The 15,379-nt window shown below is 40.8% G+C and overlaps 1 protein-coding gene across 2 annotated transcripts in view; it reads left to right on the top strand.

Moving 5' to 3' along the window:
• Rsbn1l (round spermatid basic protein 1 like) overlaps positions 1-15,379 on the top strand; it is a 70,073-nt gene that overhangs the window by 30,260 nt on the left and 24,434 nt on the right. For both annotated transcript variants that reach the window (XM_003469811.5, XM_063237561.1), the window contains exon 4: positions 15,170-15,307. In XM_003469811.5, coding sequence (XP_003469859.2) covers positions 15,170-15,307 — 138 coding nt within the window. The remainder of the gene's footprint in view (positions 1-15,169; positions 15,308-15,379) is intronic.

Raw genomic sequence — 15,379 nt, 5'->3', positions numbered from 1 at the left:
GTTTGAATATCCTCTTTTTGTAGATTACCTGGTCTATACTTGTCTGATTTTAAAGTTTGCCCCTTTTTTGCCAAGTAATAACTTGTACATGTGTTGTAGATCTTTTTGTCAGCTCAAGGTGTTAGAGATAGATGCTCTAAGGATATCTTGCCTTGTTACTCTTAATAGTAGCTCTTGATAATAGGTTCCATTTATATAGAATCTCATTTATAATTTTTCCTCATTTATGTTAATATATTTTGTGTTGCTCTTAGAAAAATCCGTCTATCTCAACCATTGATATATTCTTTGAAGTTTTTTTTTTCTGGAAACTTCTTCATGTTGAAATTTGTGGTTGATCTCGAATTGATTTTTGTGTATAGTGTGAGGTAAAGATCAAGGTTCATGTTTTTTATATACTGAGTGTCCAGAGGACCTGGAGACATTCATGGAGACATCCAGCCATCGCCCATTTTGTTGCATTTTCACCCTCATTAGGATAAGTTGATCATATTTGTGTGGGTCTGGGGCTAGGTTTTCTGATTTCATAGCTCTCTTTAATTGCTATAGCTTTATAATAAATTTTGGCATCTAAATAAGTCAGTTCTTCAAGATTTCCTCTGTTCTCTACATTTCTGTAATTGAGAATTTCCATAATTGTAGAAACTACAGGAAAAAAATGGATATTGATTGATATTGCACTGAATCTGTAGATGAGTTTTGGTAGTGCTGATGTCTTATTATATTGAATCTTACAGTCTGTGGTCATGGTATTTGTCTTCACATGTCTATTTTCTAGCAGTAATATTTTCTGATTTTAAGCCTAGAGGCTTTGTACATGTTTTGTTAGATTTATTCCTCTGTATTTAAAGACTTCATTTTGTTAATCATCCTTCTTGAGAATTTCTAAGCTCTTAAAACTTCTTACAATATTACATTGTTTACTTGAGAAATTAATTTTTTCTTTTTTTTTTTTTTGGTACTGAGGATTGAATTTATGACGTAGTGCTTGCCAGGCAGGTGCTTGTGCCACTGAGCTAAACCCCTGGCCCAGAGAAATTAAAATGTGTATTATGCCTCATTTTTCTTCCAGCAGTCTTGGTTACCTTATCTTTGGTATTATTGTATACATGCTCATTATTTTGGTATGTTAGTAAAGAAGCTATGTAAAATTTAGTAAAGACTAGTTTTCCATTTATGACTGCTTGTTTCTAGACTCATATAGTGAAACTGCATAATTTTCCTAGTATCAAATGGGTCACACTGCATACTGATATGTTAATTTGTGTTCTCCAAACGAATGGGTTGAGATGGTAATATTACTTGTGCTAACCTGGCCAGTATTCTTGGTACAGAAAGGAAAAGGAACCAGTGCTGGACTGTGGTTCCCTTAGCATCAGCGTAACAGAAGCCAGTGGCCGCAGGCAGGCATGCTGGGGGCAGGCTGGCTGGTACGCGGACTCTGGGCCGAGCTCCTGGCAGGTTCCTCGTGGGGCAGTGGTGCTCGCGCAGAGCAGGGAAAGCAGAACTGTGAGTTCCATATTTAAACTTTTTAAATCCAGGAATTGTCCTTTAATTCTTTCTAGTTTTTATTTCATGAAATCTTTGATCTAGTAAAAAGCAAACCATAAAGCCTATTCTGAAGATCAAGAAACATGGAGAAAGAGAAAGTTGGATAGAGTTGGTGGAGAAGGGCATGAGCTGATCTTTGTTTGATCTAAGTTTGAAACATACAGTAAAGCAGCACTGGAGAAAGGCAGGGTAATGGGAAGGGGGTCTGGGCAATTAGTATTTTTACACATGGATAAAACTGTGTGCCATGCTAAATTTATAATATGTATTTTTAATTTCCTTGTATTTTAATATTGTAACCTGCATCAATAATGAAGTTGGAAATAGTATAAATAACCCAGTAGTTTGAACCTTCTTTTTTGTTTATTTTTGGGGTCTACAGGGTCTCCCTGTGTAGTGCAGGCTGGCCTCCAAATTTCAGCTGTTAGTTAGGTCTTCAGAGTTCAGGTTTAGCTCACATCTGCAGAGAAGTGCCTCCTGCACAGGACTGCTGCGTGTGCCACAGCTGCTCACAGTGCTGTGAACACTGGCCTGTTGACGCACCTGAAGCCCTGACCATCGCAGCCTGCGCGCCAGAACAGACCAAGTCCGAGCCCAACGTGCACTGTCACGGACCAGCTGCTCGGGGTTTTTAACCTCAGAGGAAGACCAGGCAGAAGATCAGGGGAAGATTTCGTTCCTGAAATCCCGGCACTCAGACTGAGGCACTAAGATCTCTGCAAGTTCCAGGCTGGCCTGGGCTATGCAGCGAGAACGTATCTCAACTCCCTACCCTGTGAAGTTAGAACAAAATAGTTTACCCCGAATGCTATGGAATCTAAAAGATGAGATGTTACGTACCCATTTCTGTGATCTTTATACTGCTAGAGCTTATCTCTATGATACTGTTTTAGTAGTTTTCACAAATATTCATTTTTGTGTGGTTAGTTTTACTTTTGAATGCATGTTAGTGCGAGACATTTTTATAAAATGTAAATGCATAACAGAGAGGCTGCTGACAAAAGATAAAGACATCCCCATTCTTTGGTCTTGGTTTGGAATTCTTTTTACTTCCATCATCCTGTTTCCCACCTTCGTCAGTGTCCTTTCCAGTTCCCAGAAAGCTGGGAACCGCGTGGAACTTCGCGTGCATTGTCTCTGTGTTGTTCCATCCCTCTGATGTTGTGCTCTCAGGTTAGTGCTATGGTACCATGCTGTCTGATGAAAGTTTGGTAACAGAAACATCTATGTGGCCTCTTTCTGAAGTTTGTAACTTCTTTCTGTTAACTTTTGTTGCATTATACAAACAAAAATTCTATATGGCAAATCTTAGTTATTCCATCGCAGATCAGACACATAGCTGAGCCTGTGACAGCAGCCTGTGTACTGAGTGTGTATAGTTTACAGCGTAAGTGTTCACATAGCACGTAAATTGTATAGGATACTATAGTAATCTACAGATGACTTCAGGTATACAGGAGGATTTGCCTTGGTAATCAGCAAATACCATACCATTCTGTATAAAGGACTTGAATGCACATCTTGGATTTTGGTATTTTTTTTTTATTGGTACTAGGGATCGAACCATGACCATGTACTTGTAAGGCAGGCGCTTGTGCCACTGAGCTAAATCCCCAGCCCTGGATTTTGGTATTCTTGAGGAGTTACTGAGCCTGTCTTTTCCCCTTCCAAAGGATGACTTTCTCACTGTACTTTGGGCTGGATGGACATTTCTTTTTGTCTCTGCCAGCTCATCTAGAGCTGTGTAGCTTTTTCCTTTTTTTTTAAAATTTATTTTTAACTGCTATATTAAAAAACAAAAATATACACATGAAGGGTGATCAGAATACACGTTGAGTGTTGAAATATTAAATATTATAATAGAAGACACACCATCAGGGATCGCCTGCAGTACTCCCCCTTGCTTGAAACACACTCATCCTCTCACTGCTGCCACTTCCTGGAGCAGTTCTGGAGTCCTCTTTTACAACTGTCTTCATGAGGTGTGATAGAGGTACGGTGAAGTGCTGCTCAAATGGAAGGCAGGCTCATGAGAGCAAAAACTGTGAGTCCTTGCCCACCTGCGTTCCCAGATCGGGCACCAAGAACTTTGGTCTCTTCCCGAGCATCAAAATGACTGAAAGGAAACATTTTGAATGTGACTTGGGAAATTCAGGTAGCCACGCACAGCAAACGAAAAGCACTCAAGAAAGAGGGCTTCCAGCATTGCTTCAGGAAGAGGCAAGGATGGTGGGACGATTGTTAAAGGGACAGGAAGAGTGTTGAGGATTGATTGCAATGTGTCTTTTACTGAAAATATTTTTTGAGAAAGGGTCCCACTATGTAGTGCAGACTGGTCTTGAATTTGCTTACGTAGCCCATGCTGGCCTCAGCCTCACAGTGATCCTCCTGCTTCAGCCTCTGAGTGCTGCAGTTACCACGCAGGGCCAATGTCAAGTTTTGACTCCACTCCCAAAGCATTCTAAAAGAAAACAAAGAGAAAAGTGAAACAAAATAAACATTTCCAGCTTCCTGAGGTCACAGGCGTGAAGCCCTCCTGGAAGGTTACTTTGAACTGTTTCCAGAAAGTGTCTTCAGACTTCTCTGATCTCTCCTGACTTAGTACCCATGGGTCAGCTTTCTCCATTTCTCCCTCCCCTGTGGGGCCTTGCATCTGGGAAGCACCATTTTATGTTCAACTTTTATTTTATACTGAATTGTTTTTTAGATGGCATATATGAGTGACATCATGAGATACGTGTTTCTCTGTGCCTGGTTCATTTTACTCAACCCCGTGGTCTCTAGTTCTGGTCATGTTGTCACAAATGACAGGATCTCTTTTCTCCCCTTCCCTTTCTCCTCCATTTCTAACCCTAATCCCAGCACTTGGGAGGCTGAGGCAGGAGGATCATTGCGAGTTCGAGGCCAGCCTGGGCTACAAAGTGAGCTCAAGGCCAGCCTGAACCACATAGCGAGACCCTGGTCTCAAAAAGACAAAAAAAAAAGTGTATTTTGAAGTCAGGTAGTATAATGCCTCATACTTGTTCCTTTTGATTAATACTTTTGGATTATTGTGTGGTTCTAAATAAATTTTTCTGTTTTGTGTTTTCTGAAAAATGTCATTGGTATTTAATAGGGATTGTATTGGCTCTGCAGATGGTTTGGGCATGGACATTTTAACCATACCATATTCTTTCTATCAATGAATGTGAGATGCCATTTCATGTTAATATCCTTTTTCGTGTCTTTAATCAGTGTTTCATAGTTTTCATTATAAAGATCTTTGCACTTTTTGGTTAAATTTGTTCCCGGTAGAGGTAGTTTATTTACTAAATTTGTAGCTATTGAAAATGGGTTTGCTTTTTTGATTTCTATTTGAGAAAATTGACTACTGTTACATAGAAACACTGTTGATTTGTTTTGTATCCTGTAACTTTGCTGACTTCCGTTTTGGTTCTGATAGATTTTCTGGTCCTGATGGATTTTCGATGAAGTACTTCACTCTTCTGGCTGGCACTTGGGCAGCCCTTGTGTGTGTGTGTGGCCGGCAGTCGAGACACGGCAGTAGGGCTGCGGCTGTATTTCTCTGCTCAGAAGCGGGGTGCGTAGACTCCTCCCCGTGGTGGTGGTGGTGGATTCAGTGAGTGGACAGAGGCCAATGCCAGTGCTCGGCCTTCGCTTATGCTGTGTTTGCTGATGTTCCATTGGCCAAAGGACATTCAAGAGTAGAGAAATAAAGTTGACTTCTTAGCACTAGATATGTATGGTCATTTTGCACAGGCAAAATGTGCTGGCAAGCTTGGGAAGAATTTGGGGCCATTTGTCATCTGCCACATCTGTCCTGGCTTTTTTTTTTTTTTGTATGGGGATCCAACTCACTACCCAACACTTGGAAGGCAGGCGCTTATGCTGCTGAGCTAAATCTCCAGCCCTGTCTTGGCTTTTCTGCCTGTCTGTCTGTTTCATTCAGATATTTTTATTGTGCTCCTGAGTCTGACATGAAAGGGATATAAAAAAGCAAGTAAAACAGAGTCTCACGTGTCAAGGAGTGAGACTTTTGTCTGGTCACACTTTACTTACTTAACACTCTGAACCCTGTAGTAACAACTGTGAGTATGTGAAAACCAGTCATTTTCTCATAAGCCATCCTTCCCCCAATCCATACTTCCCAAATCTTATTTTATCCTAGTTCTGAGTTGTTTCTCAAGTAATTTATGTCATAATAGTAACTGATGTTTAAAGAGCTACTATTTTAGAAATGACTGTTTAAAATATCTGCCCCGTTAAACCTGATTTCATGTGAACCTGCCCTTTTGAACTGACACTATGGTCTGTCCCTGTGAGACAGTTTGATGTGCCGTCTCTGAAGCATGGCCTGCCGCCATACACCATCTCCACTGGGACCGTTTGTGCCTGTGACAACCTTCTCAGGTATTTACCAGGTATTTATTTGATCTGTGCAAAATATTCCTGTGAGAGCCACCAGATGCTGCAGTTGAGCCAGGAGATGTTTAACTTAAAGATGGCCAACATTAATGTGATTCTTATCTTGGCTAGAGTTATGTGTGCTTTTGGAATAAAGTATATGCCAGCCTGGCCGGGAAGCAGCTCCCTGTCTTTGTCACGGCTCAGATGGTATCAGTGAGGGAGTGACGGGCAGGGCCATGCCGTTTCCTCTCAACCTGTAAAGAACACCAGCAAGATCCCACCAGAGCTGCTGCTTCCTCACCCCTCAATTCTGGCTTTCATAATTACTCTGTGTCTCTGTTTTCTTCAAATTGATGCTGCAGCTGGGGATAGTGGTACACACTTGCAGGAGGATCATGAATTCATGGCCAGCCTGGCCTGCACAGTGCGACCCTTTATCAACAACAAACAGGCCAACACAAGCTAAATCTCTCTCTTCTGTGTTATGGGTCACAGTTAAGTCTGCAGGGCTTCTACCTTGGGATGTTGATGGGTACTCTATAACATCTACAAAATAGTTTTTTGAAGTCCGGTATTTCCATTTGTTTGCCATCACAGGCAGAGAGGATTTCCCAAACTAGCTGTAGTGCAGAATCCAGTTTTCAGAGAATGCACTGTGGGAGCAGCACGTTGGTTCACAGGAACTGTTTTCTGGGGTCTTTTTAAGGTTACTCCTTAGGTCTTTCTTGTCTGGTCTTTCTTTGTTGTGCAAAGAGTAAAACAAAATGATATTAAGTCTGACCAGTTTATTTTTGGTGATGTATTTCGTGTTAGAAAGGGTACTTTTTTTTTTTGTAGCTAACATACCTCAGAATTACATGGACTACTTTTTAATTTAAATGCTATTTTATATGAGGAATAATGAATAGGATTTTAATTTAAGTATAATTTAATTCTTTCACCTAACCAAACTTTCTGAGGTTTTGTTACTGACATTGGCAATGGTACCTGAACTCTTTCTTCCTGCTTTAAAAAAAAAAAGGAAAAAAATTTTTGGAGAACAGGAAAACACAACTGTGATGGTTTGGGGGGGTTTGGGTGGGTGGGGAGGCTATCCAGATAGATTAAAAATGTTGCGTCATTTGTAAAAGGAATGGTTTAAATATACGCTTTTGAAAAATATCTAAGTATATCATATCTGCCTTTTTTCTGTTGGTTTGTTTGGTACCAGAAATTGAACTCATGACCTTGTGCTTGCCAGGCAGGTGCTCCTGCTGCAGAGGAACACATCTGTCTTGGAGTGTGTTCTTTTGGAGGGAAGTACGCCTGAAACAAGAGTAGCCACACTCATGGTCTTTGTAACTCAGTGAATTTCTTCTTTAAGCAGCAACAGTGATACTTTCTCTTTATTTTTTTTGTACCTGGGATTGAACTCATGACCTCAGGTTTATCAGGCAGATGCTTATGTGGCTGAGTTAAATCCCCCACCCCCCCAAGTAGTGATACATTTTAAAACAGTGACATTTTGATTTTTTTCAGAGTAATTTTTTAATTCCATCAGAAAACTGGGTGCTTTGGCCAGGTGTGGTAGTCATACCTACAATCCTGCACTCTGGGATGCTGAAGGCTGGAGAATCGCAGGTTCAAGTCCCACCTGGGCAATTTAGCAAGCCCTCATCTGTCCACCTGGGAATTCAGCTTAGTGCAGCGTCTGTGGGTTCAGCCTCCAATGCCTGTCTGTATCTGGCAGTCTGTGTCTGTGTCTGTCTCTGTCTTTCACACATACAGAAAACCAATAGTTCGATAATTTACTGAAGTTAACAGAAGCAACACACTGATCTCACATCCAGCATCATTGGGACGTGAGGTTTTACAGATGAATAAGGTTTTCCAAGTAATGCATGTGTAGACAGTGTTAGTTACCCAGATTTGAGGAGAGGTGGCCTCCGCACTGAAGACGCGCACCACCATGGGACTCTTTTCTGTTCCGACTTGTCACCAGGCTGCCCGGGCACTTGGGATGGGGTTTTCCCGAGGGGTGGTAGGAGGGCGTGATTTTGGATGGTTTGCAGGGCATGCAAGCACGGTTGATGGCGGGGTCCAAGCCCCTGTGAGACCCTGATATCCCCACGGAGCTGGCAGAGCTGGCGCTTAGGTGCCGATGACCCAGAGGAAGCCTCTGGCTGCTGCTGGTCGCTCCTGCTCCTGCCATGTGGCCACCAAGCTGCCCTCGCCCTAGGCAGCTGCAGGAGTGTTCCTCCAGCCTCCCGCAGGCAGATGCGTGCGTGTGTCTTTCCTGACTCGATAGCGTTACCTGTGCAGAGGCCTGTGTGCTCGGCTGTCCTGTGTTGCTCGCTTCCTGATGTCTTCCTCCTGCCACCCTCTGCCTTCTAGTTCTTCCTGGTCCCAAGTGCTGGCGAGAGCAAAGCTTTGTTTTCATAGGACATTGTGGGTTCATTTTATTCTGTGTAAGAGGTGAACTGTGCACATTTGCTATATATTTTGCAGCAAAATGATGGTTACCAAAATCAAGAAGCATTTCTGTTTTTGTGAAAAATGCATGGGTTTTTATCTGCATTCTATTTTAACAGCTCAGGTGCAGCTGTCTATTTCATAAAGAGATTTATACTGTTTAAATGTGGCCAGGCGTGGTGGCGCCCGGCTGTAATCCCAGCACTGGAGAGGCTGAGAAGAGGATCAGCACTGCAAGCTGGAGGCCAACTTAGGCTACATAGTGAGTTCAAGGCCAGTCTGAACTACATCATGACACTACGTCTCAAAAAATAAAACAACCCAACACAACTTTTTGAGTGTGACTACACTGTTATGTGCAGTCAGCTATGTTTGAAACATTAAATGAATGGTGCCTGCTGATTTTGTGAAATGATACGTATTTTAAAATTATGGGGCTAGGGATTTAGCTCAGCAGTATAAGTGCCTGCCTGGTGAACATGGGGTTGTTTGATCGCTGGTACCAAAATCAATTAGTCAATCAATTTATGTTACAACATTTTAAAATTCAAATTACTTTGTAATTTAACGCTTTGATGTCTTTGTTTTTAAAGTTTAGTTTTAAATTGAAATGTATTTCATTGGCTTATTATAGTATTATCATTAATGCTTGGAGAATAAATGTGAGAAAATTACTGTTTTTAACATGATAACTAAGAATATACAGTTTTTCCTCATGGAATTCCCTAATACGACTCACCATATTTCCTAATAAAATTTACCATTGGTTTTTATAGTAGGTAAATAGGATCTGCTTTACAGTTTTCATACATTTTCCTTAAAAGGGAGAGAGACCTATATGTGTGTAAGTAGATTTTATATATATAATCTGTATGTATTTGTTTGTATTTTGCCTTAAAGTAGGAAGAACTAATAATCTAGATTCATTTAGGGTATTTAAGAATATAATCCCCGTAGAAGATGTGTTACTTACAAAATTTAGGTTTCCAACTTCTGGGAGAACATGGCAGATAAATAACAGCAGCTACGGAGGCTCTCTGAGATAGCCAGCTTAGAATCCAGGAATGGTGCGGTGTGAGGAGTTCTAAGCAAGGGGAGATATACCCTGCTGACCCAGGAACAAACTAAGCTGAGAGAAAGCAACTGGAAATGCAATCCTGGTGCTATAACCGGAACAGATAAAATCTTAGTGCTGAAGCTGGAACCCACACCTCTGGAAGCCGGGATTTGAATTTCCTGCTGCCACTGCTGCGTCTGAATCGGCACAGCAGGGACAGAGACGTGAAACCTCTAAGAGCAGGAATCGGCGAACAGAGTTGAGAGCGGGACTGGCAGGGAGCCCTGCATCAACCTGCGGTGAGTGAGAGGAATGGAGACCCTTTCATAGACTAGGAGGCTCCAACAGAGGACATTCTGGGACTGGGCAGACTAGCCGGAACAGGATGCTGCAGTGACTTTAGTCGCATATTCTCCTCTTAAGCGGGATTGGTGGGGAGTGCTTGACCTGGGTGATGCCGCGGACTAAGACCCAGTAGGCTAGCTCAAACAAGGTCCCAGAACCTGGCGGTGCACTCTAGCAGTGAAGCATTCAGTAGGTTGACCTGGAGGTGCAGGCCCAGCAGAGGCTGCCCAGGTCTGTGTCTCCCTAGTACACTGCAGTGGGTGGGAACACCTAGCCAGTGGATTCAAACAAACTGTAACCAACAAAGAAAGAAACTGGGCCTCCTATATACGTTTGTATGGAAGGAACAAAAAGTATGGGAAGAGGGAGCAACAAGAAAGGGTCCTCGGCCCCCAATCCTGAGAACACTGATCCAGGAAAGGTAAATGCAAAGGACAATGAGGACAGAAAACATGCAATATCAGACACGGCACCAATAGACATAAAGTGATATCTCCAGAGCCTCATAGACGAGTTCAAAAGTGAAGTATTTAATGACCTAAAGCAAGATATAAATAGAATAGTTAGAGAAATGCTAAACACCGCCCAAGAAAAAACAGTTGGTGGAATGGAAGAACAGAAAAAAAGGGGAGAATTGTTTGATGGAGAAAATAGAGAAAACAGAATACATGAAGCAGGTTCAAAGAGATTACCAGGAAACTAAAAACTCTATTGAAAGCTGGCATAACAGCTTGAAAGAAACTAAGGATAGATTATCAGAACTGGAGGACAGATTTATAATGTGGGAGCATGAAATGAAAAACTTCTTAAAAATAACAAGAAAACAAACAGCAATAATACAAAGACTTGAAGATGATAAGAGGATCTATAACTTAAGAATTAAGAACATAAAAGAAGAAGTAGGGACTCAAACAAATGAACTACAAAAGCTATTCACAGAAATAATCCAGGAGAATTTTCCTAATTTAGCAAAAGGTAAATATACTCAGATGTATGAGGCATACAGGACACCAGCCACCTACAACCCAAACAAAGCTACACCCAGGCATATAATAATCAAAATTCCAGAAATCCAATATAAGAACAGAATATTATTAAAAGCTGTGAGAGACAAGAAACAGATCACTTACAAGGGAACACCCATCAGAATTACAGCAGACTTCTCGGCACAAACCATCAAATCACAAAGAGTGTGGGGAGAAATAATTGAAGCTTTGAAAGATAATAGCCTCCAGCCAAGATTGATATATCCTGCACAACTGTCCCTAGAAATTGATGGAAAAACAAGATGCTTCCAGGATAAAGAGGAACTAAGGGAATTTGAAACCACCAATTCAACTCTCCAAAGAATACTGCAGGACATTCTAAACAAAAATACCAAGATTCCAGAAACAATGGCAGAGATGCCACAATGAATGGAGCAGAAAGCAAAATGAAGAAGACAAACTGACAACTAATGACAGAAAAAGAGCTCAACAGAAATGAGGCAGAGAAGGCTGGATGGTAGGAACAGCTATTTTGGAGAAAACAAGACATCATAATAGGTAGTGCTGATTTAATATCCTCTTGTTTTGAAGTCCCATGAAGCTTTTGTTCTTCTGTCTCCATCGGTCTTAACATATTGTATCTTACTGGATTTTATTATATGTGATAATATAAACAAAAACTTTTATAGACAAGGAGGTTATACAGAAACCATTGTCCATTTTCTGTTAGTTGATTCTAAATACCCTGTAATATTGTCATTCTCTTGAATGGTTTTACATTGTCTTGATATGTTTAATGCTACGGTATACTAAGTTATACTCAAAAGATTTCAAGGAAAGAGACACTATGGTAACTACTTTTATGTTGGGATATCTTATGGTGAAACACTATTTTACTTAAATTGTTATTTTTTTTTTTTTTTTTACTGGTATCAGGGATCGAACTCACGACTGCCTGCTTGCAAGGCAGGTGCTTATGCCACTGAGCTAAATCCCCAGCCCCAAATGGTTATGTTTTGACCTGTGCTGTTTTGTTGTTATGTCCTCTTTTATCTCAATCTCCTTTTTTTATTATTTACTTTTTTATTTTTGTCTTTTTAATTAAGGGAAAAACAAAAAATAGCAGGATATATTATAATAACCCACTTTGATTTCCTATTCACTTGATTTGAAACCCTGTATTGCTCTCACCATCTTGTTTTGACTGATTTTCCTCTATTCTGTTTTGCTTGATAGTACCAAGTTCGAGAGTATAGGCAACAGCTACGAAAACAATAAGATTCATTATGATGCCCATTCTGGTTTGACTATTATCTTCTTTTAAGTCCTGTAATGTCTCCAGTGTTTTGGTTTTATTGGTTTTGTTCTTTATTGTTTTGTTCAATTTTATTATAACTGATGATATAGGCAATTCTTTTTAAGATAGCAAGAGGCAGTATGGTAACCATTGTTGATCACCTGTATTCTGTTTTTATATTATATATTATGTCCATCCTATTGATTTGACTGACTCTGTTTTGTTATGTCACATTTGGTTTTATTCTCTTCAAAAAATGTAATTAGAACTGTGGGAGTAATAAAACCCAAAATGTGTAATTGTCATTGTATAAGAGAAGAAAAGCAAGTGCTCTAAAGGATATAACTGCATGTATATTTAAGTGTATAAGATAGATAACCATATTACTGAGTTGTTGGATCATTGAACAGAACTGTTTGCAGTCTCACTGTTTGAATGTCCACTTTATATGCTTTAATTTTTTAACTTGAACAACTATTTCTAAGATGACAATATGTAATCTATTAACTAGTGATTTCCTGCTGTTTATTTTTCTGAAATTCTATATAACTTATACCCTTTTTCTGTTTTTTTTTCTTTTTCTCCTTAAATAAAATGTAAAAAAAATTTAGGTTTCCCCAAAATCTTTCAAAATACTTAGGAATTTTAAGGGGATCACATTTTAAAACAAAAATGCTCAAAAATAGTCTCTTCTTAAGGGGTCCCACAGTAAACGCAGAATAGGAGAAAAACTTAATGTTTGGCCTGCACTTACTTAGATCTGCAAGTGTAAACCAGAAGGTGGGTCAATGCAGGTATATAATCAGGATCAAACGTGATGGCTGGGTCAGTGGTGCATGTTTAGGCTGTGACCCATTCTGCTCTGGCAGGCGGCATCAGTTCAGTGCAGGTGGAGGACTGGGGGTGTTGGCAAGTGTGTCATTTGTCCCTCTGCTGACTGAGACGCATGTTATTACTTGTATTAAGCTCTGGAATGTTACTCTGCAGTGCTGAACGCTAAGTTTGTTAATAATTAGTCCTGGTTTTCTAAATGCTGATTGTATTTGTTTCTACTTTCTCTAGCTTAGCAATGGCATCTTTTTCAGAGTGGAAATAGTTACCTGAATTGTCTAGTAACGAGTAGGGCAGAATGTAGCTGTTCTAGTTATTTGAGAAATGAATAATTTTGTGGTTAGCAAGGCCTCATTTTCTGGACTGAATATACAAGGACCGCGGTCTGATTGAGAGTTAAGGTTTTCTTAGCTGAGGTCTGCGGGTCTTTGTATTTAAGAGCATCTGTTTTTTTGTTGGTATGGCTTTTGTAGGGATGTATTTAATTCTTGTGGGTACTCTATTGGAAAAATCTAATGAGCAACAATACATTTGGCTGGCTTTAAAAGTGTGTTTAGTGTATCTGTTTCCTTGGGAGAGCTCATAAAATTGAGCCATGTTTTATTATTTTAGTAGAATTCACTCACTGAAAATTGCTCTCCTAAAGGCCTCCTTCTCTTCATGATAGATCTAAGTATTTTAAGTAGACCATTGTAGTTTTTTAATACTTAGATCTATACTATTATTTTTTTAATAGACCATTGTAGTTTTTTAATACTTAGATCTATACTTTTTTATTTTATTGTTCTTTTGCGACAGAGTCCCACTGTGTAGCCCAGGCTGGCCTCAGAATCACAGTGATTCTCCTGCATCAGCCTCCCCAGTTATGGGATTCATTGTAATCATTATTGGTCCTGTGATAAAGAACGAACCACCTGGGCAGCAAGAATTTGTTTCTTGCTTTGTTAGAACCTAGTGATTTACACGAGATATTTGACTCATTTAGATGGGCAAGTTTGACACATAGGAAAGTTACCTACTGTATTACCTGCCTAAGCTGCCTTTTAAAAGCTAAATGTTACATTTCAAAACACTTGGAAATGTTGTTTTAAGTATAAGTTGTTTTGATTTAACTTTTTTTTTTTTTGGTACCAGGAGTGGAACTTGGGACCTTGCGCTTGCTAGGCAGATGCTGCACTGCTGAGCTATATCCCCCGCCCCTGATTTCACTTCTTAAAAATTTTTCTAGTGCTGGGGATCAAACCTAGGCCTCTCGCATAGTAGGCAGATGCTTTGGCACTGAGCTGTCCTCCCTGTTCCTGAGCCACCCTTACGGCTGCAGAGCTGCTCAGAGTGCTGCATGGCTGTGCGCAGATCCCAAGTGAGGCCCCGGACAGCGTCACGGACCCTGGATGTGCTGTCTTCCCTCAGGTCACCGCTCGGTGCTGAGGACTGCGTCACACAGGTGCACGCCATGCCTGGCTTTGTCCTCCTGCTGCTGTCCGGGCATCTAGACGTCAGGGCTGCAGGGGTGACACAGTCAGCTCTTGGACTTAGAGCTTGGCCGTACTGGAGGGGGACTCTTCTTGGAGACAGGAACAAGTGGAGATGGGAGCGCCAGGTGGGGCGTGGACCCCAGTGTCTGCAGTGGGGTTCTGAGAAGTGACTCGTGGTGGCCAGGTCACACTTTTTTTTTTGTCTTTTTCCTTTTTATCGGTACCAGGGATCGAACTCACAACTACCTGCTTGCAAGTCAGGCGCTTATGCCGCTGAGCTAAATCTCCAGGCCCAAATCACACTTATAATTAGTGTGTTACGCTGCACACTGCCTGACCGCTAAGACTGAGAAAGGAAGAACATCCCGCTGGCTTTGTAAGGGTGAAACTAGCAGCAATGGTTACTGTAGCTTTTTCAGAGAGTACCTTAAACTTAGGAGGATATGAACCAGCACTTTAGAGAAACGCAGGCATACCTGCTTCTGAAAGCAGTTTCAGTACCATTAGAGCTCACACAATAAGGAGATGTTATTTGTTTAAAATTATGTTGCTTATCTGAGTTTTCATAAGCAGTGCATGAAAATAGATACAGAAAAAAACTTGATTTAGTATATGGGGTTTTTTAAATGCCTTATTTGTTATTGTTAGTAAAGGCTTTTGTTTTGCCTCATATTACATGCTAATATTCCAAGACAGTGTAAAGTATTATAATACGACAGTAACAAGCATTATTTTAGGAGTAACTGTTGATTAAATTTGTATTCTTCAGGTAAAAAGAACATATTCCCACGGTACTTACAGAGCCGGCCCAATGCGACAGATCAGCCTGGTGGGAGCGGTGGATGAGGAGGTGGGCGATTACTTCCCTGAGTTCCTGGACATGCTGGAGGAGTCGCCCTTTCTCAAGGTAGGAGGAGGCTAGCGCCCGGCCCTCCCGCCCACCGGGGGCTAAGTGCACGCTGTGGGCAATGCAGGTGGG

This window comes from Cavia porcellus, unplaced genomic scaffold, assembly GCF_034190915.1.
Source record: "Cavia porcellus strain 051 isolate PalLab524CR breed Dunkin Hartley unplaced genomic scaffold, mCavPor4.1 scaffold_2, whole genome shotgun sequence".
Taxonomy (NCBI): Eukaryota; Metazoa; Chordata; class Mammalia; order Rodentia; family Caviidae; genus Cavia; species Cavia porcellus.
The sequence above is the reverse complement of the archived record's forward strand: the minus strand, read 5'-3'. Positions and strand labels throughout refer to the sequence as shown.